Source organism: Bos grunniens, chromosome 8, assembly GCF_055505025.1.
Source record: "Bos grunniens cultivar Pamir isolate PY7600 chromosome 8, Bosgru_T2T1.0, whole genome shotgun sequence".
NCBI lineage: Eukaryota > Metazoa > Chordata > Mammalia > Artiodactyla > Bovidae > Bos > Bos grunniens.
In genome coordinates this window covers 81,145,925-81,168,440 of record NC_141172.1, presented here as the reverse complement: position 1 = coordinate 81,168,440, position 22,516 = coordinate 81,145,925, and the positions used below count along the sequence as shown (strand labels likewise).

General features: G+C 40.6%; 1 protein-coding gene across 29 annotated transcripts in view; it reads right to left on the bottom strand.

Annotated features, from left to right (window-relative positions):
• Window positions 1-22,516, bottom strand: part of AOPEP (aminopeptidase O (putative)) — a 427,206-nt gene that overhangs the window by 120,450 nt on the left and 284,240 nt on the right. For 27 of the 29 annotated variants that reach the window (XR_015170180.1, XR_015170178.1, XR_015170179.1 and 24 more), the window contains 2 exons: window positions 12,047-12,149; window positions 11,315-11,422 (listed from right to left, as the gene is read on the bottom strand). Coding sequence is in view for 20 of the 29 variants with exons in the window: in XM_086416943.1 (XP_086273069.1) it covers window positions 11,315-11,422; window positions 12,047-12,149 (211 nt within the window). In the remaining 9 variants the exon portion in view is untranslated. Of the gene's footprint in view, window positions 1-11,314; window positions 11,423-12,046; window positions 12,150-14,799; window positions 15,160-22,516 lie in introns of all 29 variants that reach the window. The other 2 variants (XR_015170185.1, XR_015170186.1) reach the window with 1 other exon arrangement.

Below are 22,516 nucleotides of genomic sequence, written 5' to 3'. Positions count from 1 at the left end.
TTGCCTCTTGCATTATTTAGAAGTAAATCCCAAACGTTAACATAATTTCACCAATGTTTCAGTAAATACCTCCAAAAGATAAGGATTCTTTTAAAAACATACCCATAATATCAGAAGAACTAAAAAATATTTGCATATGAATATTCAAAGTCACATTTATATTTGATCTGCATCTTGTGTATTGTGACCAATCTTTTCAGTCCATCTTATTCTGGAATCTTGATTTGGTCTAAACTACGTTTGTGAGATAAAACATAGGATACCCAGGTAAATTGAGGGCATACTTACATGAAAAAGTTCTTTGTTCTTAATCTGAAATCTTAATTTACATGGGGGTTGTACATTTTTATATGCTAAATGGGTAAGCCTAGTGTCAACCCTTCCTCATCTGCAGGTTTGATAAGATACATTTTGGATAAATACAGAACATGAAACAAACAAGAACAATATTTAACTTTCTAGGGACTTAATATTGAGTGATAAGTAAGACCTGAACTTACAGGTTTTCTTTTAATAAATTGGAAATCACCTTTTAAATTGGTCCTTAAAGAGGGCACATGTGTAAGCCCAGATGATAAAATATGACACTGCCATTAATAAATGAGCATCCCTTCAGACGGACGCCTCTACCACAACCTAGTCTGCAGAGCCAGGGTCAGCACAGGGCTCTGATGAGATCCATGGAACTCAGAGTGTGAGATGCAAGCAGCAGTGCAGACCATTGTATTACAAACAGATGGAATACACAGGACTAGAAATCTGCGAACAATTTGTATGACAAGGTGTTCTTTTTCTATCATGGCATTAAGCATAGCCATCACTACACTGGCAGAGTCAGCTGTCCCTTCCTATGTGTTTATGGGTGGTTAGGTCCATTTCTTCCAGAGACAGAATTTCCCTATTAAGAGCACTGGTGAAAGATTTATTTCTTGCAACCTCTGTTCTCCTTCTAAGACTCTACTTGCCTATTGCTTCACCCAAAATACATAACACAAATACAACAAAACTAATATTAACATGTATCAGTCTGCTAAGTCACTTCAGTCGTATCCAACTCTGTGCAACCCCATCGACGGCAGCCCACCAGGCTCCCCCATCCCTGGGATTCTCTAGGCAAGAATACTGGAGTGGGTTGCCATTTCCTTCTCCAATGCATGAAAGTGAAAAGTCAAAGTGAAATTGCTCAGTCGTGTCTGACTCTTAGCGACCCCATGGACTGCAGCCCTCCAGGCTCCTCCGTCCATGGGATTTTCCAGGCAAGAGTACTGGAGTAGGGTGCCATTGCCTTCTCAATCAGTATCAGTCTAAGTCCCCTAATGCTCATAGTAGCACTATTTACAGTAACCAAGATATGGAAGCATCCTAAGTGAGCATCAACAGATGAATGGATGAAGAAGATATGATAGATACACAGACACACAGACACACACACAGACACACACACAGACACACACACACACACACACACACATATATATATATATATATATATGCACACGATGGAATATTACACAGCCAGAAAAAAGGAAGGAAATAATGCCATTTCCAGCAACATGAATGAACCTAGAGATTGTTATACTAAGTGAAGTAAGTCAGACAAAGATAGATATATGACATCACTTATATATGGAATCTTAAAAAATGATACAAATGGACTTATTTACAAAACTGAAAGAGACTCACAGACATAGAAAACAAATTTATGGTTACCAAAGGGGAAGGGGGGAGGAATAAATTAGGAGTTTAGGATTAGCAGACACCACTACTATATCACACAACACTACGTATAAACCACAAGCTCCTACTACACAGTGCAGGGAACTATATCAGTATCTCACAGTAAATTATGATGGAAGATAGTCTGAAAAAGAAGGTATGAGACGCTTTGCAGTGCACCAGAAACTAGCACAATGTTGTACATCAACTATACTTCAGTGAAAAAAAATTCATCAGTAAAAATGCAAGGAGACAATCCAAATAGAATGCAATATAGTATACACTGCAGTGGGTATATTGAGAAAAAAATATCAAAGGAAACAAAAGCAATATTTAGAAAGCAAAGAAGTATTTTTGATTGAGGTTCTTAAAGTCATGATTTGATTATATTAATAATTATTTTGTAAAAAATTTGAATCAGAAATTAATTTTTCATAATCTGATATATTATTAGATTACTTTGCAGATATTTCATTGGCTTAATGACAGAATTCTTGCTTCTTAAAAATTCAAGTACTGTAATTGTAATTTCTTACTAATTTTACTGCATTATCTCCTTATAGTCCATATCAACTTATCCCATATTTGTCCAATAATTTATGCTCTATTAAGTGGGGGGAAAATTACATTAACTCAATGACAAGGGGGAGAATTTAATTGCTTGAGAAGCAGGAAATCCAGAGTTAACCTTAATTCTGCCCTTTTGCATTTTCCTATTACGATTGGATCTTTCTTTACAAAATTGCAGAACACAATGTTTCAGATTTTCTGTAAATACAATAAAAGCATAGGAGGTCCCCAAGAAGCTCTGCTTTACTTTTTAGAAAAGGTAACTGTCCCACTTCTTAGCAGGTGGCCATCTGCCTCTTCCTGCTCAGAGCTGAGAACTGCAGGCCATACAGCTAGCTGAAGGCTGCCAATCAGTCCTGAGGAGGACGGGTCTAAGGGACCACAGTTCAATTCAGTTACTTAGTTGTGTCTGACTCTTTGCGACCCCATGGACTGCAGCACGCCAGGCCTCCCTGTCCATCACCCACTCCCGGAGTCCACTTAAACTCATGTCCATTGAGTCAGTGATGCAATCCAACCAACTCATCCTCTGTCGTCCCCTTCTCCTCCCGCCTTCAATCTTTTCCAGCATCAGGATCTTTTCAAATGAATCAGCTCTTCGCATCAGGTGGTCAAAGTATTGGAGTTTCAGCTTCAACATCAGTCCTTCCAATGAATATTCAGGACTGATTTCCTTTAGGATGAACTGGTTGGATCTCCTTGCAGTCCAAGGGACTCTCAAGAGTCTTCTTCAACACCTCAGTTCAAAAGCATTAATTCTTCTGCGCTCAGCTTTCTTTATAGTCCAACTCTCACATCCATACATGACTACTGGAAAAACCATAGCCTTGACTAGATGGACCTTTGTTGGCAAAGTAATGTCTGGATCACACTGAATCACAAAAACTCAATACCTCAAACATCCCTAAGACATGAAGCCTATATCTGCAGGGAATGTTTGTCTACAGTGCTAAACATTCTTCCATCCTGTGCTCCATCCAATCCAAGAAGACACTTGGTCTCACCAGGGTAGTCTTTGTACCACCAGTGGAATCAACACAACCGGTCCTTCTTATTCCATCCATACACATAATCTCATGGACATGAGTTTGAGCAAACTCCGTAAGTTGGTGATGGACAGGGAAGCCTGGCGTGCTGCAGTTCATGGAGTTGCAGAGTCGGACGTGATTGGGCAACTGAACTGACGCATAATCTTAACTACAATTCAAAAATTGGCATATACATCTGGAGTGGACTAATCATAGAAGCCTTTCCCCATTTTCCACAACAGAATGTTTAAGAAGAAAGATGTCTCTTTTGAGTATTCCTTCCCTTACCACTTCTTTTCAATTCTTTCATCTGTCTTCACTCTTTACTTCAGCATGTTGGCATTTTTATAAAAGCAACTTACAATTATCAATTGGACAAGGAGGGTTTTCCTTGAAGACTGACTCTAGGATCGTTAACAGGACTTAAGGCACTGATGTGATCTAGGATCACTGACAAAGTCCATTAGCAACAAATACTAGGGCCCTAGTTTCTTACCACTAGAGTATGCCTGAAAATATAAAAGCCAAAGACACAAAAATAACAACATTCCTGCTATTTGGACAGTGAGTCGGGGTGAAATTTTATCTAGATTCTTGACAACTGTTGCAAGCCAATACTCTAGTCAAAAAATGTATTCCTTGGGAAGTTTTTTTTTTTTTTTTTTTTTCATTTCTTATTCTCCTAATAATCTATATACTGACCAGGTCAGCCCTAGATAGCTTATTTTGGTTATCACCTAAAAACACTAAATTAAGCATTAAAATATTTTTTTAAATGACACCAATTTTGGCACATGGTTAATTTGGTAATTATTTTATAGTACCGGTGAAAGTTTTCAACAAAAAGCAGATGCATGTAGCTTCTCCTGGATAAACTGACTCTGGCTTGATATTTACACAGAACTAGGAATTTCTGTCAGAGGTTTTATGAATAATCACTATGGTGATAGAGAGGAGACAGTAGGAGGGACAATACAAATAATCAAAATATTGAAATAAGGACAGTGATGGCAGGATAAATGCTGAAAAGAAATGAAACCGTCAGGAATCAGACATTGCTCAAGAGAGCAATTTTAGTTGAGAGGTAGAAAGATGATAATTCTGAAGTACTGGGTAGATGAGGTGTTCAGAAATGAAAGGATTCAAAAGTCAATTGGAAAAAGAAGAATTTGAAGACCTTCTTTGTATAGAAACTGAATCATGGCCTTCCTCATCAAAAACTAACTAGCAATATCAACAAAACACAATCCATTTTCAAAAAGTTAGCAAAAATGTCACTGCTGCTGCTGCTAAGTCGCTTCAGTCGTGTCCGACTCTGTGCGACCCCATAGACGGCAGCCCACCAGGCTCCCCTGTCCCTGGGATTCTCCAGGCAAGAACACTGGAGTAGGTTGCCATTTCCTTCTCCAATGCATGAAAGTGAAAAGTCAAAGTGAAGTCGCTGAGTCATGTCCGACTCTTAGCGACCCCATGGACTGCAGCTCACCAGGCTCTTCCGTCCATGGGATTTTCCAGGCAAGAGTACTGGAGTGGGGTGCCATTGCCTTCTCTGAAAAATGTCACTAGCAGCACCAAACAAAGAAAGAGTACAGCCTGTGGCATAAACTTCAAAGAAAAAACTAAAGAAAGAAACATAACATTCCAAGACAGCCTCCAACCCTCCCTCTGCACCGCCCCCTCCATCATGCTTAGCTGTAGTGGTACTGGTGAATTGCCCAAACCCCACAAGTTCTCACAAATACCCACACATTTGGAAGAAACATAGGAATATCTTTATTTTTCCTCTCTTTTTGTCTGTGGAGGGACTGAAAATGTTTGCTCAATTGAGGTGAGCAAAACCTGGGAAATAAACAACTGAAGATGGTACTCTTATGAACTGTATGGGTTCTAGGGCTCCAAGCTGCATTGGAAGAACAATATTACTTGGGAGAATACCTGCAGTGGAAAAAGCAGCACCCAAATAAGGTGAAGAGAATCTTGGATGGGAAAACTTTAACAAAATTTCATGAGTTGGCGGAGCCAAATTCTTACAATAAAGGCTATACGCAGCTCCAGTGGAGCTCTTCTCCTCCACCTCTCCATGCATAATATCCAAGCTTAAAACTAGAGCTCAGAGGGGAAGAAAAACATGTCTAAGAGAAATTGCAAAAGAAATCGAAGATAATGTTCCAATACATATGAGAATAAATACAGGATCAGGACTGTGCAACTCATGCTGAGAATGAGCAAGAAAAAAGTATGGCAACTGTGCAAACCAATACAGCAAAAACCCACATAAAGAGAGAGCTAGAAATAAGAAGCATAATGTAAAAGACAAAGAATCCAGTCTTGAAGAAAACATAATCCAAGGCACAGAAGAAAATTCTCCACAAATGCTTTACACTAAAATATAAATTAAAAGAAAATAATAATAACATGGAATGGCATTAGAGTGGCCGAGAAGAGCTATCCCACATCCAAGGTCAGAAGTGGCAGCTGTGCTTCGCTGGACCAGCCTTGAGGAGATAGCCCAGGTCCAGGGTCAGAGAAACCCCAGTAAGACGGTAGACACCGAGAGAGGGCATCAAAGGACAGACAGACAGAAAACACAATCTCAGACAACTAACCAATCTAGTCACATGGACCACAGCCTTGTCTAACTCGATGAAACTATAAGCCATGCCGTGTAGGGCCACCCATGACAGATGGGACATGGTGGAGAGTTCTGACAAAATACGGTCCACTGGAGAAGGGAATGGCAAACCACTTCAATATTCTTGCCTTGAGAACCCCATGAACAGTATGAAAAGGCAAAAAGATAGGACATTGAGAGATGAACTCCCCAGGTTGGTAAGTACCCAATATACTACTGGAGATCAGCGGAGAAATAACTCCAGAAAGAACAAAGAGACAGAGCCAAAGCAAAAACAACACCCAGTTGTGGATGTGACTGGTGATAGGAGCAAGGTCCCATGCTGTAAAGAGCAATATTGCATAGGAACCTGGAATGTTAGGTGAAAAGACCCTGATGCTGGGAAAGATTGAAGCAGGAGGAGAAGGGGACAACAGAGGATGGGATGGTTGGATGGCATCACCAACTCAATGGACATGAGTTTGGGTAAACTCCAGGAGTTGGTGATAGACAGGGAAGTTCATGGGGTCGCAAAGAGCTGGACACGACTGAGCAACTGAACTGAATAAGAACATAAATTCAATGAAATGAAAACTCAAAGACAAGATGACAAAACAATAAAATGAGAGGAAGAGATTTCAAAGCAAAGGGAATAAATTAGGGACCAAAATAATACCACCATAGGAGCATTAATAAAATGGAAACATCAAGGAAAAGAATAGCCATTAAAGAAAAATAATAATACTGTTATAACAATAACATTAATAATAAAAATAATACTGCTTGAGATAAACATATTCTGTGAAGAACAAAAAGACAGAAGCAAATAACTAGAAAATAACATGTATGGAGGACAATGATGGTATGACAAAAATAACCAGTAACCTTGAAACTCAGCATCCTGTAAGGGAAAAAAAAAAATGAATGTGTTCAAAGATACAATTAAGATAATTTACTGAAACAAGGAAGAATAGATGTTGAGTCTAAAGATGCAGTGTTTTCCAGGGAAAAAACAAAACAAAACTGATGCAGACTCATGAACACCAAGTCACTTTGGATTAAATTAATAAACATCAAAGGTAAAGAATTCTTCTGTCATCTGAGTGGTATAAAGAGGAAAAAACAGACTGACTTTAAAAGTTTCAACAGCAGTATTTAATGCCAGAAGGCAGTTGAGCAATAGCCACAATGTTCTGAGGAGATGAAAATATGACCCAAGAATATTATACCCAGCCAGTTTGTAATTCAAATATAAAGGCAACAGGCAAACATTCTCAAGCAACTTGAACTTCAATTTAACAAAGTGCTGAATCAAAAGAAAGCATTCATAAATATAGAAGCAGGGTAAAATGACTGTTAGTGAATAATGAAATCCTTTAAATACAGAACTAGGACTATACAACTGTGAAAATTACAGTAACATCACACAATATAAATGATATAAACATGAACTATGTAAAAATATTAATTAAGAAAAATCTAGAACCAGGAAAAAAGTAGTTGAAACATAACTACTGGTTGCCTCATCTTTTATATTAATGTTAACATAGGAGAATAAATTGACACTTTCTAAAATTAAGATATATATCTCAAAAGGAAAAAAAGAACAATTTCAACCTCTTAAAGATTTTTTGTAATTGTGTTTCTTAACTGTAGAAGAATCTTTTAGGAAATGATTTTTTATCTTTATTTTATCTTTATTTATCTTAAGCTCAAGAAAGTCTTTTATATTCAGTTTAGTTTCTTTTTCATGTGTTAATTTCAAGTAAAGTAACATTTAAAACATTTTTTCATTAAAAGCACATAGTCTATTTTTATAAAACTATTTCTAAATACGTCTATCTATAAATGTGTGTATGATCAGGCACGTAGGAAATGGCAACCCACTCCAGTATTCTTGCCTGGAAAAACCCCATGGACAGAGGAGTCTGGTGGGCTATAGTCCATGGGGTTGCAAAGAATCAGGCACTACTGAGCAACTAACCACACACACACACACACACACACACACACAACATACATAGAAAGATAGAAATGGATAAAAGAAATGCAACTTCTAGAATGATGTTCACCTACTATTAATTATAAGTATTTATGGACGGTGATATTTTGAATGATATTTACATTCATTGTATTTTTCTGTATTGTTTATTAAATTTTTTATAATGAGTATGTGTCAGTTGAAAGAGCAATAATTTCCACACTTACTGTGGGACTGGCAGAAGGACAGAAATAGAGATCAATAGAATTTAGAATTGAGAGGCCAGAAATAAACTCTTACATTTACGGTCAACTGATTTTCAACAAGGATGCCAAGACAATTCAGTGGAGGGAAAGACTAGTCTTTATGACAAAAATGGAAGTGAGACAACTGGATATTCACACAAAAAACAATGAAGCTGAGCCATCTACCTTACACCATATACAAAATTAACTCAAAATGGGTAGGAGACCTAACTATAAGAACTAGAATGACTAAGCTCTTAGAACAAACATAGGAGTAATTGGGCAAGACAATATTTTTAAGTTATGTATCTGATAAGGAACTTGAGTCTAGAATGTATACTCTTACAACTCAATAATAAAAGACAACCCAAATGAAAAATCAGAAAAGGATCTCAACAGATATTTCTCCTAGGGCTTCCCAGGTGGTGCTAGTGGGTAAAGAACCTGCCTGCAAATGCAGGAGACATAAGAGCCACAGGTTCAGTCCTGGGTGGGGAAGATCCCCGGGAGGAGGGCATAGCAATCCACTGCGGTATTCTTGCCTGGAGAATCCCATAGATAGAAGAGCCCGGTGGGCTACAGAGCATAGGGTCGCAAAGAGTCAGACATGACTGAAGCAATTTAGCATATAGGCAGACATTTCTCAAAAAAAGATATACAAAAGTCCCATAAGTCCATGAAAAAATCCTCAACATAGTTACCAGAAAAATGCAAATTAAAACCACAGTGAAATACCATTCACACCCACTATGATGGCTATTATCAAAAAATAAAATGACAAGTGCTGGTAAGGATGTGGAGAAACTGGAACCCTTGTGCACTGCTGGTGAGAAGGCAAAATAATGTAGCCCTTGTGGAAAAACAGCATGGCAGTTACTAAAAAAATTAAATCAGTATATAATATAGCAATTCCAGTTCTAAGTACATATTCGAAAGAATTGAAGGCAGGGACTCGAACACATATTTGTACACTAATGTTCATAGCAACATTATTCACAAGAGCCAAGAGGGGTAATTAATGGATGAGAGGATAAACCCAGTATAGTATATGTATACTATGGAAATATTGATTCTTAAAAAAGAATTAAGGGAATTAATTCCCTGGCGATCCAATGGTGAGGACTCTGTGCTTTCACTGCCAAGGGCTCAGGTTCAGTCCGTGGTTGGAGAGCTAAGATCCCACAAGCTATGTGATAGATCTAAATAAATAAAAACAAATAGGAAGAAAATTCTGATACATGCTATACAACATGGATGAAACTGGAAGGCATTTTGTTAACTCGAATAAACCAGATATAAAAGGAGAAATATTATATTATTCCATTTGCATGAGGTGCCTATAATAGTCAAACTCAGAGACAGAAAATAGAATGTTGGTTGCTAGGGGCTGAGGGGAGGGAAGAATGTGGAGTTATTGTTTAATGGATACAAGTTTCATTTGGGGAAGATTAAAATGTTCTGGAGACATATGATGGTAATAGTTGACAACAATGTGAATGTACTTAATGCATTACCTATACACTTAAAATAGTTTAAATGATAATTTTCTTATGTATATTTCATCACAATTTAAGAGGTTAGAAAATAAAATTAAAAAAGAGAAATGAAGTACTGATACCTGCTACAACATGAACTTTGAAAATATGTTAAATGAAAGAAGCCAGTCACACAAGGCCACATATCATGTGACTCCATTTATACGGAATGTCCAGAATAGGCAAATCCATAGAGCCAGAAAGTGGGTGATTGGTTGTGTACAACTTGGGGGGAGGTGGAAGTTGGGCAGTGACTGCTAATAGGTGTGGGATCTCTTTTGGGGTGATAAAAGTGTTCTGGAATCAGCAGCAATGGTTGCACAATGTTATGGATATACTAAAAACTACTGACTGACTGGAACACTTTAAAAGGGTGAATTTTATGGTATGTGAATTGTATCTCAATAAGGCTGTTATGAGAAAACAATAAAGCTATAATTCAAAAGAGTTAAACAAAAGTAAAATGGAAAGTTTGGTAGAGGGAGCATTAAGTGTTCCACGCAAAGCTGTTACGAGAATGGCCACGGTAAACCTAACGCACTCCTTCAACTCTGCAGTATCTTGGAGAGAAGAGGTTTGGGTGGGTCAGTCCCCCAACCATATAAGACTCCTGAGCCAGTTTTCAAGCTCCCTTTCCTAATACATGTTTAGAATTACGCCCCTTTATCTCAACCAAAGAATAAAAAGAGTGTGGAGACACGGAACAGCTATCTCGTCGTGTTACACTCATGCTATTCCTTGCATGTGTGTTTGGATTACACATGCACACCCTTTGCATCTAACATTGTGCACAATTTGACTTCAAAACTGTATATGAGCACAATTGTCACACACACACACACACACAAAAACACAACCGTCCAATCTGTGCTGAGACTGCATCCTTTATTCTCCATCAGCTACGAGTGCTGTTTTCAGCGCCTCTGCCTCTTTGATAACTTTCTCGCAATGTGCAGCTCAACCTAACACCTGGCTAAACTGACAGAGGCTCTCTCTGACAGGCCAGGCTGTCTGAACATTTCAGCGTATCTTGTTTTTAAACTATTTATCAAACACATATGGTGCACATACTGTGTGTGAATCAGTGACTGGTGAAATGAAGAGCATGGACTGGCCTTATTGAGCTTACGCACAGAATGGAAGGGAGAGAAAAGAAACAAATGAATCCGGAAAAGAAAATATAATTATGAAGAATGGTGATGGCAATGAAGACAATGAAAAGGGCAGCGGGGAGAGAAGAACAGGGTGGACGCATTTCTGTTCCGCGAGAGGGACTCTGGGATTGTGGTGTTGAAGCTAAGACAGAGGACGAGAAAGAGCCCACCTTGCAAAGCTCATTCCAGGTGGAGGAGAGAGTGCAAATCGCTTTGTTTTTGGTTTTCAAGTTCACTTCAGGTGCAACTACCCACAGCCCTGTGCACACAGGACAGTTCTGGATTACAGCCTGTCCTAAAAGACCGGGTGATGACCCTCCCAGAAACACTTCTGTGTCCACTTCATTAACTTCCTATTTTTCCTATTGCACTGAAATGTAAATCTTTTCCCTACTTTTTAGTACACAATCTAGTTACCACATGCCACACCCTCTCCAGCTGTATATCATGGAGTCAAGAGGACTCACTAATTACCTGAGAAAGAATCAGCTGCCCATGGAAAGTGTGCACAAACTTCCTTAAAAATGAAAAATAGGTGTCCTCTCCAAGTCTTTTGGCAAGGAACCGGAGAAGGAAATAGCCCTAGAAGGAAGGAAGGAGAAAAAAAGATGCCCATCATGGGTTCATCAGAAAAATACTTAGAAAATCAACTCTAACTTACCCACCAGCAGCTTATGCTCACCTAGAAGGTTTGGACTGACCTGCCCAGGCAGCCCTTTGCATTGTTACTAGTAGGGCTGGGTTTGGAGCTTAAAGAACAACTACTGTGTTTCAACCCATTTGTCACTGTCTCATTTGCCCTTAGCTTACATGAAACCTGGATGTCCATTACGGACAAATAGGGAAAAGGGGCCCAGCTCCTCTCTCCTTTAGCTATCAGAAAAGGATTTTACAAATTAAAATACTTAAAAAAAATCACTCTGTCTTCTAGTAGGAACCTGACAGCAATTTTAAGACTCTGCTCTTCAAAGCTGACGTGAAGCGGGGAGAAGGGAGGTACAGGGAAGGGAACAGTTCCCCTTCCTTTGATTCATGCTTCATGCTGGGCGTGAAATGCTTTAATTGTTGGACGATCAGAATCTGCTCAATCAAATGTCATTTACAATGTTGACGATATGTTTGTTTTGCCCCAACCTTGTTACTAACCTTCACTGTTCACATGTAAAATCTAAAAAGTCCTGGCTTTTGTCACTCAGAGAGGCTTACCTTTAAGTAATGAACCTGCATGAAGACCTTCTCCGGATTAAGCCCATGTCTGATGACAGACGATCCTGAGTCACTCACGTGGCCAGTTTTTTCTTTATTGGGTCTGAAATGATGCAGTAAAATTTTCTTTAAGTATAGCATATTCTTAACTACTTGGACCACAATATTGCCTTATTTCTTCTTTACAGAGTTGCCCAACAGTGTCAATTCTATTCAATAGTGCCAGGTAGAATTTTAAATGGTTTACGTTATAAATTCATATACTGAACAAGGAGGGACTTATATTTTGGGTTGGCAACCTGAGGTTGGCTATTGGCAATATTTTACATCACCTTATCCAAGATTAACGCTTGCCAGACCCTCAAGGAATCTAAGTTCCAATATGAATTATTTAAGAAACTATACACTTTTCTTTTGGTGGGAATGTTGGACTGGGAAACACAGTGGAAAATGTAGCTTTGCTTGGAAGAGTAAAGAACTTATATATTCCAAAAAATTCTGAAAGCCCCAATGTTATCCACTTCTCTTGATTTGCATTTAGTAATTAAGGCTCCTTTAAGAAATATTTGTACTCTGAAGCCATTTTAGAATCACAAAAGCAAAACAAGAAGAGGCTTAGAGGCCCATGTTTTTAGAACAGAGAGAGACATTAGTAATCACATACTTTAACCTCCTCATTTCACAAATGAGAGAAATGGGCACCCAGAAATTAAGTCTGTATCCAAGGTCTCACAGCTTGTTTTGATTCATGGTGACATTAAGGATTGAAACCAGTCTTCTTACTATCCATCAGAGTGTTTTCCATTAAGCTCTACAGTTTTAAATATTTTTAAAAATTTCCTTAATAAAATATAATTGTGTTACAGTGACAATTCAACAACTAAATTCAAAGTAAGTGACAAAGCATTTACAGCTTTTAGCTGTTCGACAACCAGTCACTTATTGGACAAACTCTGAAGAGCATGTGCTGGGGTGAGGGGAAGGCAAGGGCTGGCACATCAGAAAGGCAAGAGGTTATTTTTACTTTTAGTTATATATTTGATTTTTGTTGTTTTAAAATGTATTTTATTGACATCGAGTTGACTTACAATGCGTGTTAATGTCTGCTATACAGCAAAGTGATTCAGTTATACACACATATATATTTTTTTCATATTCTTTTCCACTATGGTTTAATTACAGGATATTAAATACAGTTCCCTATGCTATACAATAGCATCTTGTTGTTTATCCATTCTATAGATAATAGTTTGCACCTACGAACCCAAACTCCCAGTTCTTCCCTCCCTACTCTCCTTGGCAGCCACAAGTCTGTTCTATGTATCGTGAGTCTCTTTCTGATTCATAGATAAGTTCATTTGCGTCACACTTGAGATTCTGTATATACCACTACTACTGCTAAGTCGCTTCAGTCGTGTCCGACTCTGTGCGACCCCAGAGACGGCAGCCCACCAGACTCCCCCATCCCTGGGACTCTCCAGGCAAGAACACTGGAGTGGGTTGCCATTTCCTTCTCCAATGCATCAAAGTGAAAAGTGAAAGTGAAGTTGCTCAGTTGTGTCTGACTCTTAGCGACCCCATGGACTGCAGCCTACCAGGCTCCTCCGCCCACGGGATTTTCCAGGCAAGAGTACTGGAGTGGGGTGCCATTGCCTTCTCCAGATTCTGTATATAAGTAATATTATATGGTATTTGTCTTTCTTTCTGACTTACCTCACTTAGTATAATAATCTCTAGTTGCATCCATGTTGCTGCAAATGGCATTTTTTCATCTTTTATGGCTGAGTAGTATTTCACTGTATATATATATATATATATATATATATGGAGGGGTTATTTTTAAAAGCTAGTTGATCTTACAAAGTATATAGTCTTTATAATCTGAAAGACTTAGTGTTAACTCTCAAACCTACTCCTTATTACCTGTTACTTATTAGCAGGTAACTTAAATTCTCTAATCCTCAATTTATTGATTTGCAAAAATGGGAACAACTTTACCTATCTCCCCAGGGCCTGTGGGGAATAATTGAAATAACATATGAAAAGCCCTTCATGAGGGCAAGGGATACATTACTCAATAACTTAATAAAACTTTCTAAAGTCATTAGCAGTAAGTCTTGCTGAATTCAAGGTTGGTCATCAGACGTTGGAGGCAGTAGATTTCAATGGTTCATGCCCTTAATCCTCTGTGCCCACCGACACAAAAACGGAAGGGTACTGGATCTGAACAGCAGTGCCCGAAGATGACCCAACTGCCAAACTAGTCCCTTTGCAGTGTGCTCCAGCTGCCTAGCAAAGAATCCATGATTAAGTCTCTGCTGAATATTCGAATTCATTATCCCAGCAGACACAAGGCTCAGAACCAGCAGATACCTAAAGAGAGATGACGACGACCAGCCACTAGAGTGAATGTGCATAGTCTGAATTTTTCTACTGGATTCCTAGACATGACCATACTTGCAGGAATAACTGTTTAGTCCCTTTCATCTTCATTTAAGACTCCACTGAAAAGCATTAGCTTTACTCCTGCTCTCAAGTTTTTCCCGGAGTTGAATGTTTATTTTATAAAGAAAGCCGTGCTGGCTTTGATAGGAAAGCCCACCAGCCAGAGCCTTGGGGGGAAGGAAGACTTCTCAGAGTCAGCCTGAATTCAAACCAGTTTTCCCACCCCCAAGACAGACAGAGTTGTTGTTTCTTTTGCCCTTGAGCCCTAAATGGAGACCGTTAGAAGGGGAGAACACTAGAAGACCAACCTAAATCTCTGCTCCAAAGGCTGGCTTCCAGGCTCAAGTTTCAAATGACGACTTGCGTTGGCACTTCTTTCCTTTGACTAAAAACGTCCTTTCAGGAAGCACTGCTCTCTTACGCTCCTCTTCCACCCTCTCCAAGTGTTCAAGAAAATGCTTTTATGCTGAGAGCATCCAAGGCAAATGTACAAGTCCCCAAGAGATTCCTTTGAAAGTAGACATGGTGCTGGAGAGAGCAGTGCCCAGGCGAGCTTCGTGAGAAATCAAAGTGGGTGGTTTTATAAAGAAAAGATACTCCATGAGTGGAAAAGGGATGACTTCCATGTCTGTGCTATTCTGGTTCTCATAAGACCACTTACTCCAAGTCTGTGCAGGGAGACAAAGCATAGAGAGCAGTAAACAAATGAACTACCACTACCTACAATAACAGGTGAGTCTCACAGGTGAATGAACTGTCACACCCAAAAAGACTACATGTGTGTGCATGCCACGTCACACTTCAGTCGTGTCCAACTCTATGTGACACAATGGACTGTAGCCTGCCAGGCTCCCTGTGCATGAGATTCTACAGGCTACATACAAGTGTACAACTCCAGTTAAGTGAAGTCAAAGAACATGTAAAACAGATCTACAAGGATACAGATCAGAATAAAGGTTACCTTTGGGAGAAAGTATAAACAGAGTAGGGAAAACAGAGAAAAGTTTCTGGGATTGTGGGAATATTCTATGCTAATCTGAGTGGTGCTTTAATGAAGATAAATAGCAAAAATCTATTGGGCCATCTAGAAATATCTGTGCACTCTAGTGTATATGTATTTCAATAAAAAAAAGTTAAGAAAAAATAGATGCACATGAAATAGTACACATTTTGTGAAAATAAGATGGACTTAGTCCAGAAAAGGGGCTTTGCTGTTCACGTGCCATGAACACACGATTAGGGTTAACTAAGCTGTCTACACCTAAGGACTAGTTAAACAAAACAAATGTTAATGACATTGTAAGAGGCAGCAGGAACTGTGGCCTAATCTCCTATTCTCATCTATCTTCTTCACTGCCACTTGTACTATTAAGTCTGAAAAGTCAAACACTCACTTTCCAAGTGTCCTTGCAGTTACCGAGAATCGGAAGACACAGTTCAGGACAATGAGAAAAAAACAGATGTCTGCTGTGGTTGGTAGTGAGGTTTTGGGAAAGCTTTTGCTTTCTTTACTAAAGGGGAAATATCCACCCAAACATGGTGGATGGAACTGCAGCTGCCACTCTGCAACCATGAGGCAGCAAATCAACATGCTGTGGAGACTGGGATGGAATGAAAGAAGGTAAACAGTCTTCCAAGACTACCTGCCTCCACACTTACTGTAAGAGAAAGTAACTCCCATTTGTTTTTAAGTCAACATTGCTTGACTATTCCATTAGCTGAAGCCAGATTCATTGCTAATGGATGGAGAATTGAACTAATACTAATAGCTACCATTCCTGTTATCCTGTCTAGCTTTTTATGTATCACGTACTTGTACCCTTACAAGAACCTAATGGGGTAGGTACTGTGATGATGCCCATTTAAAAGTGGAGGAAAGTGAGGCCTGGAGACAACCACAAAGCTAGTAGTGGCAGAAGTGAGGCTGGAACCCAGGTCCATGGAACACCGAAGTCTTTGCTGCTTTCTGAGGCCCCCACCTCAATTGTGCCAAATACTAAGTGGAGAATCTTTGACAACATGTTTCCTCTCCCTGAAGCTCAATTTTCTCACCTGTAAAGAGTGTGATGAGGCTCAGATAATGTAAAAGCACTTTGTAACATAAAAGTGTTAAGCATCTCTTCAACATTTTACACCAGTGTTTATTTCCTTGGCTGGAATACATGGAATGTGAGAGATCAAGTTACCAAGGTCGTTTGGGCTTAAATGCTCTTGGTTTCTGTTGTACCTGGCACCAAATGTAACAACCGAGATTGGCATGACCTTTCCCTGCCCACCTCCTCACTTTTCCACTCACTCTCAGAAGCAATATAGACATTTAAAAAGCTGTCAGATGACAGTGATATTTGATACATGATTGGATTTGGAATCAAATCTCCTGAACAAAGAACCAATTCTGCAGGATGATTGCCAATGGTGGGATTTGAGAAAAGGCCTCCTAAAGGTGCTCAAGCATGTCAGCTTGGGTCTCAACACCTACTGCTCTGCCACAGCCCAGATGGGCCATCTGCCAGTGCTCTCAGCCTTGTACTCCTTGGCATGAAAGTAAGAGCCACAACACAGCTTCATCTGTAAACCTGCTACTGCGGTGCTTCAGCCAGGGACAAAGCATCCCAGAAATGAGACCGAAAGGGGTTGATCAGCATCCCAACATCCCTGCTCTATCAGTGGCAGCTACCCCACGGGTGTCTGACAGTCTGGTGGCAGGGCATCACTCACCCTGAAGTAGTGGAGGATGTTAAAAACCACCTTTGTGAAGACCCCTGGAGAATTCTGAGCCTCGAATACACACGTGACATCTCCCAGGGAAGCAGCTAACACCCTGGTTAAGAATCGTGACTCTGCCACTTACATGCCATGTAATCTTGAGTGAGTCAGGCAACACCGTGACTCACGTAAGCCCAGTTTTCATCTGTAAAAAGGGGGCAGTGGTAGTGACTGTGTCTAAAGTGTCTAAGTGTCTAAAAGCACTTAGCCAGAGGCCTATTGGCATTTTGTAAGCACAGTATGCGTGCGTGCATGCTGTTGCTTCAGTCGTGTCCAACTCTTTGCGACATTATGAACTGTAGCCTGCCAGGCTTCTCTGTCCATTGGATTCTCCAGGCAAGAATACTGGAGTGGGTTGCCATGACCTCCTCCAGGGGATCTTCCCGACCCAGGGATGGAACTCACGCCTCTTACATCTCCTGCATTGGCAGGTGGGTTCTTTACCACAATTGTCGCCTGGGAAGCCCAACCACAATATAAACAAAGCTAAGGTGGCTGAGCGGTAAAGAATCTGCCTGCAATGCAGGAGCTGTAGGAGGCACGGGTTCCATCTCTGGGTCGGGAAGATCCCTTGGAGGAGGGCACAGCAACCCTCTCCAGTATTCTTGCCTGGAGAATCCAATGGACAGAGAAGCCTGGCGGGCTACAGTCCATAGTGTCGCAAAGCGTTGACACAACTTAAGTGACTTAGCACGCGTGCACAGTCTCATCATAGTGAATACTGGTTGGGGTCAGGCGTGCCAGCTAAGCCTTCCTCTGACAGGCAAAGACATTAGAAAGACATCACCCTATAGTCACATTGTACAATGCTATTACTGGGGGAGCAGGAGAAAGGATACACAGGGGCTCTATCATTTTAGTAGTTATTTGCACATCTGAAATTATTTGAAAATAAAATTTGTTTTTAATTGATGAAGCACATATATGTAGCCCCATGCCTTCTTTTTATGTTAGTTAGTGTTAGTTGCTCAGTTGTGTCTGACTCTTTGCAACGCTGTGGACTGTAGCCCACCAGGCTCCTCTGTCCATGGGATTCTCCAGGCAAGAATACTGGAGTGGGATGCCATTTCCTTCTCCAGGGGATCTTCCCGATCCAAGGATCAAACGTGCATTTCTTACATCTCCTGCATTGGCAGGCAGGTTCTTTACCACTAGTACCACCTGCTCAGATACTCCTGATTTGGAGTGTAAACCCTCCTGTGGCTGATCTGTAAGCCCGCTCCTTGCTGTATCATCATCAGAAAACAAATTGAAAAAAAAAATTCAGGTATTGCTTAAAATTCTAGTAAGCTAGGTCTGGGCATATTCCTGACACTCCCTGACCCCCACAACCCCCTATAGTCTATATCACTCTGTGAAGAGATTAGTAAAATTCTGGGTGAGAAATGGTGGCAGAATGATTGAAAGTACAGGAATTGTATGGTCTTCTCCTTTGTTTCTGCAACAATTTTTCCACCTATAAAATGTGCCGCATAATGAACGCTCGCCATTGCCTTGCCTTTGGACAGTGTTACCGAAGAGGCTAGGACAGAAGTTTGTGCACACCTTTAACTAATGAAGTTGTACCATGTCGAAGCTTCTGGTGTTTGGCCAAAGTTTGATTATCTGTGTGTTTTTCACAGTGGATTTAACAGCTACCCAGCATGAAGGTTTTTCCCCATCAGGGACCATTATCCTATAGCAGACACAGCAGGCTATCATGCCAGTGTTGAAAAAGGCAATTGATAAAATGATTTAAGACAGAAAGAGGCACCTCTCCAGGGAGCCACAGGAAAGTGAAGAAGGTATATTTTGTCCCCTGAGGGTGAAAGAAGCCAGTGGTTGGTTCACAGAGCAAGAGAGGTCAGCTGCTGATGAGGGCGATGAGAAAAGAGTCTGTAGATAGCAGAACTGTGGAAAACACAAAAAACTCTGCACATTTTGATAAGCAGGGCAGGGAAATGAAAGAAAAAACTTAGAAAAGCAGGAAGTAATGAGCATTAATAAAACACCAAAATAGTGCTTGAGTTTTGAATGGCCATAAATCAGAAATTCCTTTCTAAGAACGAAATCCCCCAAAAAGAAAAGAGAAAAAAAAAAAAGAATGGATTAATATAATTAGTCTGTGCAGTATATCTTCATATTCAGCACACCAAGAGGTAATTTGCAGTTTTCAAAGGAGATGAAGAAGCAAATGAGCAAAGCGTGCCCAGGATAAGAGGGTGTTGTAAGAGGGCATGTACAAAAGAGGAAAGGGGGATGCTGGAGGAAGCTATCTACAAGAGCTGGGGAGCTGGAAATTCATTGTCAGAAAGGTAGACATTCCGAATGAGTTCGTGCTAAGGGAGAAAGAATGCCCAGGACAATAAAAAGGGCTTTTGCACCAATGTGTAGAGTCTAAAGAAAACCAAGTGTTAAGAGGTGACAGGATGAACAGAACTACTCGACTCCCACTTTGCTTCAACCTTTCTGCCCAGGAAAATAATTTTCAAGCTATACATGGTGGAACAAGCATTGTTATGTGGCAACCAATGTTTCATATTTGAGAACTGATTCTTGGTATCAGTGGACAGGGTGACTTCACCATTTAGAGAAGTTCTGACTCCAGGCCAGCTGAGGGGCATGCCACAGCTCAGAAAGCTTCCACCTGCAATCACAGGCCTCTGGAAACATCAAATCATGGAGACAATAGGAAGGGGACTGACGGAGATAGACAAACGTCATTCCGATTTTGCAAAGGAAGAGGGAATGAGAGGAGGGGAAGCAAAGCCTGTGACCGTGTATCGAACAAATAGCTTGTGAGCAGTTAGAAAATGATGGGCTGCAAGGAGGTAGCATGGGATCTTGAGGGCAACATCCAGAAATTCACTGTGGGTATCAGCATCCTGACTTCTCTAAGGCAGCTGCCAAGATGGAGGTAGTGGTGAGCACATGGCGGCTGTGTCATAGCTTTGCAGAAGGTTAAAAAACAGAACCTCAAGGCTGTTGATTAATTACTTGGTATAACCGGGAGGGAGTCCTTCCAAGGAATGATGACTTACTGGCTTAATAAATTTGCAAATAAGTTGAGTATGGAAATCTAACTGGTTGACTTATAGCATCTGCAGTCAAAAACAGAAACCACAGGCTGGAATGAGGATCTGAAATTAATAAAAACAACAATCAAGAAGGACAAAGAAGCTTTTAAAAGTGTTTAACTATGAAAAAGATTTGGTATATTAAATTGTCTGTAAACTCAACAGGCAGCAAGAGGTGATGATGTGGCTTTCCAAAACAATAAACGAATAGTAGATGAGATCAATAGGAGCGATGAGAATTAACAGGGAATCCTGCTGGGGATCGGGACAGACAGCAGGGAGAGAGGGCTCTGGAGCCCGACTTGCGTCTGCTTTCATCCTGGCTCTGCCTCTTCCTAGAGGCAGAAAGCTGGTCCCTTGCTAAACGCTTACTGTTTCCTCTTTCGTCAAATGGGGAGGAAGACTGTACTGGTACCTAGAGCCATTTTGAGGATTAATTAAGTGTATGTAGAGTGCTTAGAATAGTGTTTAGTACATTGGAAGCACTCAATGAATGTAACTAAGGAAAAAAATATGCATAGGAATCCGCTTTTTCAATTAAGTCAAGGCTTTATTGACTATGCCAAAGCCTTTGACTGTGTGGATCACAACAAACTGTGGAAAATTCTGAAAGAGAGAGGAATACCAGACCACCTGATCTGCCTCTTGAGAAATCTGTATGCAGGTCAGGAAGCAACAGTTAAAACTGGACATGGAACCACAGACTGGTTCCAAATAGGACAAGGAGTACGTCAAGGCTATATATTGTCACCCTGCTTATTTAACTTATATGCAGAGGACATCATGAGAAACGCTGGGCTGGAAGAAGCACAAGCTGGAATCAAGACTGCCGGGAGAAATATCAATAACCTTGGATATGCAGATGACACCACCCTTATGGCAGAAAGTGAAGAGGAACTAAAAAGCCTCTTGATGAAAGTGAAAGAGGACAGTGAAAAAGTTGGCTTAAAGCTCAACATTCAGAAAATGAAGATCATGGCATCTGGTCCCATCACTTCATGGGAAATAGATGGGGAAACAGTAGAAACAGTGTCAGACTTTATTTTTTTGGGCTCCAAAATCACTGCAGATGGTCATTGCAGCCATGAAATTAAAAGACGCTTACTCCTTGGAAGGAAAGTTATGACCAACCTACATAGCATATTCAAAAGCAGAGACATTACTTTGGCAACAAAGGTCTGTCTAGTCAAGGCTATGGTTTTTCCACTAGTCATGTATGGATGTGAGAGTTGGACTGTGAAGAAAGCTGAGCACCGAAGAATTGATGCTTTTGAACTGTGGTGTTGGAGAAGACTCTTGAGAGTCCCTTGGACTGCAAGGAGATCAAACCAGTCCATCCTAAAGGAGATCAGTCCTGGGTGTTCATTGGAGGGACTGATGCTGAAGCTGAAACTCCAATACTTTGTCCACCTGATGCGAAGAGTTACTCATTGGAAAAGACCCTGATCCTGGAAGGGATTGGGGGCAGGAGAAGAAGGGGACAACAGAGGATGAGATGGCTGGATGGCATCACCAACTCGATGGATATGGGTTTGAGTGAACTCCGGGTATTGGTGATGGACAGGGAGGCCTGGCGTGCTGTGATTCATGGGGTCGCAAAGAGTAGGATACGACTGTGCAACTGAACTGAACTGGAATGGTAAGACTGCCCTGAGAAGGTGTATAATACCAGGTTTAAAAATGGAATATGTTCAATACTTTGGCCACCTGATGCAAAGAGCTGACTCACTGGAAAAGACCCTAATGCTGAGAAAGATTGAAGGCAGGAGAAGATACTGACAGAGGATGAGATGGTGGGATGGCATCACTGATTCAATGGACACAAACTTGGGCAAACCCCGGGAGATGGTGAGGGACAGGGAAGCCTGGCGTGCTACAGTCCATGGGGTCATGAAGAGTCAGACACAACTTGGTGACTGAACAACAATAATGGTCTACATGTGAGTGCCTTCAACTAACTCTACTAATAGCTGTCCTTTCTTTTCTGAGTTATCCAGATGAAGGGGAGCAATAATAGTGCCAGGGCACTCTTCACAGGTGTGACCTCAAATAGAGCGCTGTATTCAGTTCAGGTGTCCACTGGAGAAGGCCACTGTCAACAAAGAGAACAGCAAAGAACTACACTCAAGGAAGGAAGTGTGCGCCCAACCCTGAGACCTAGCGATGAGGAAAGGAAAGACCACAGTCTACAGATACATGGATT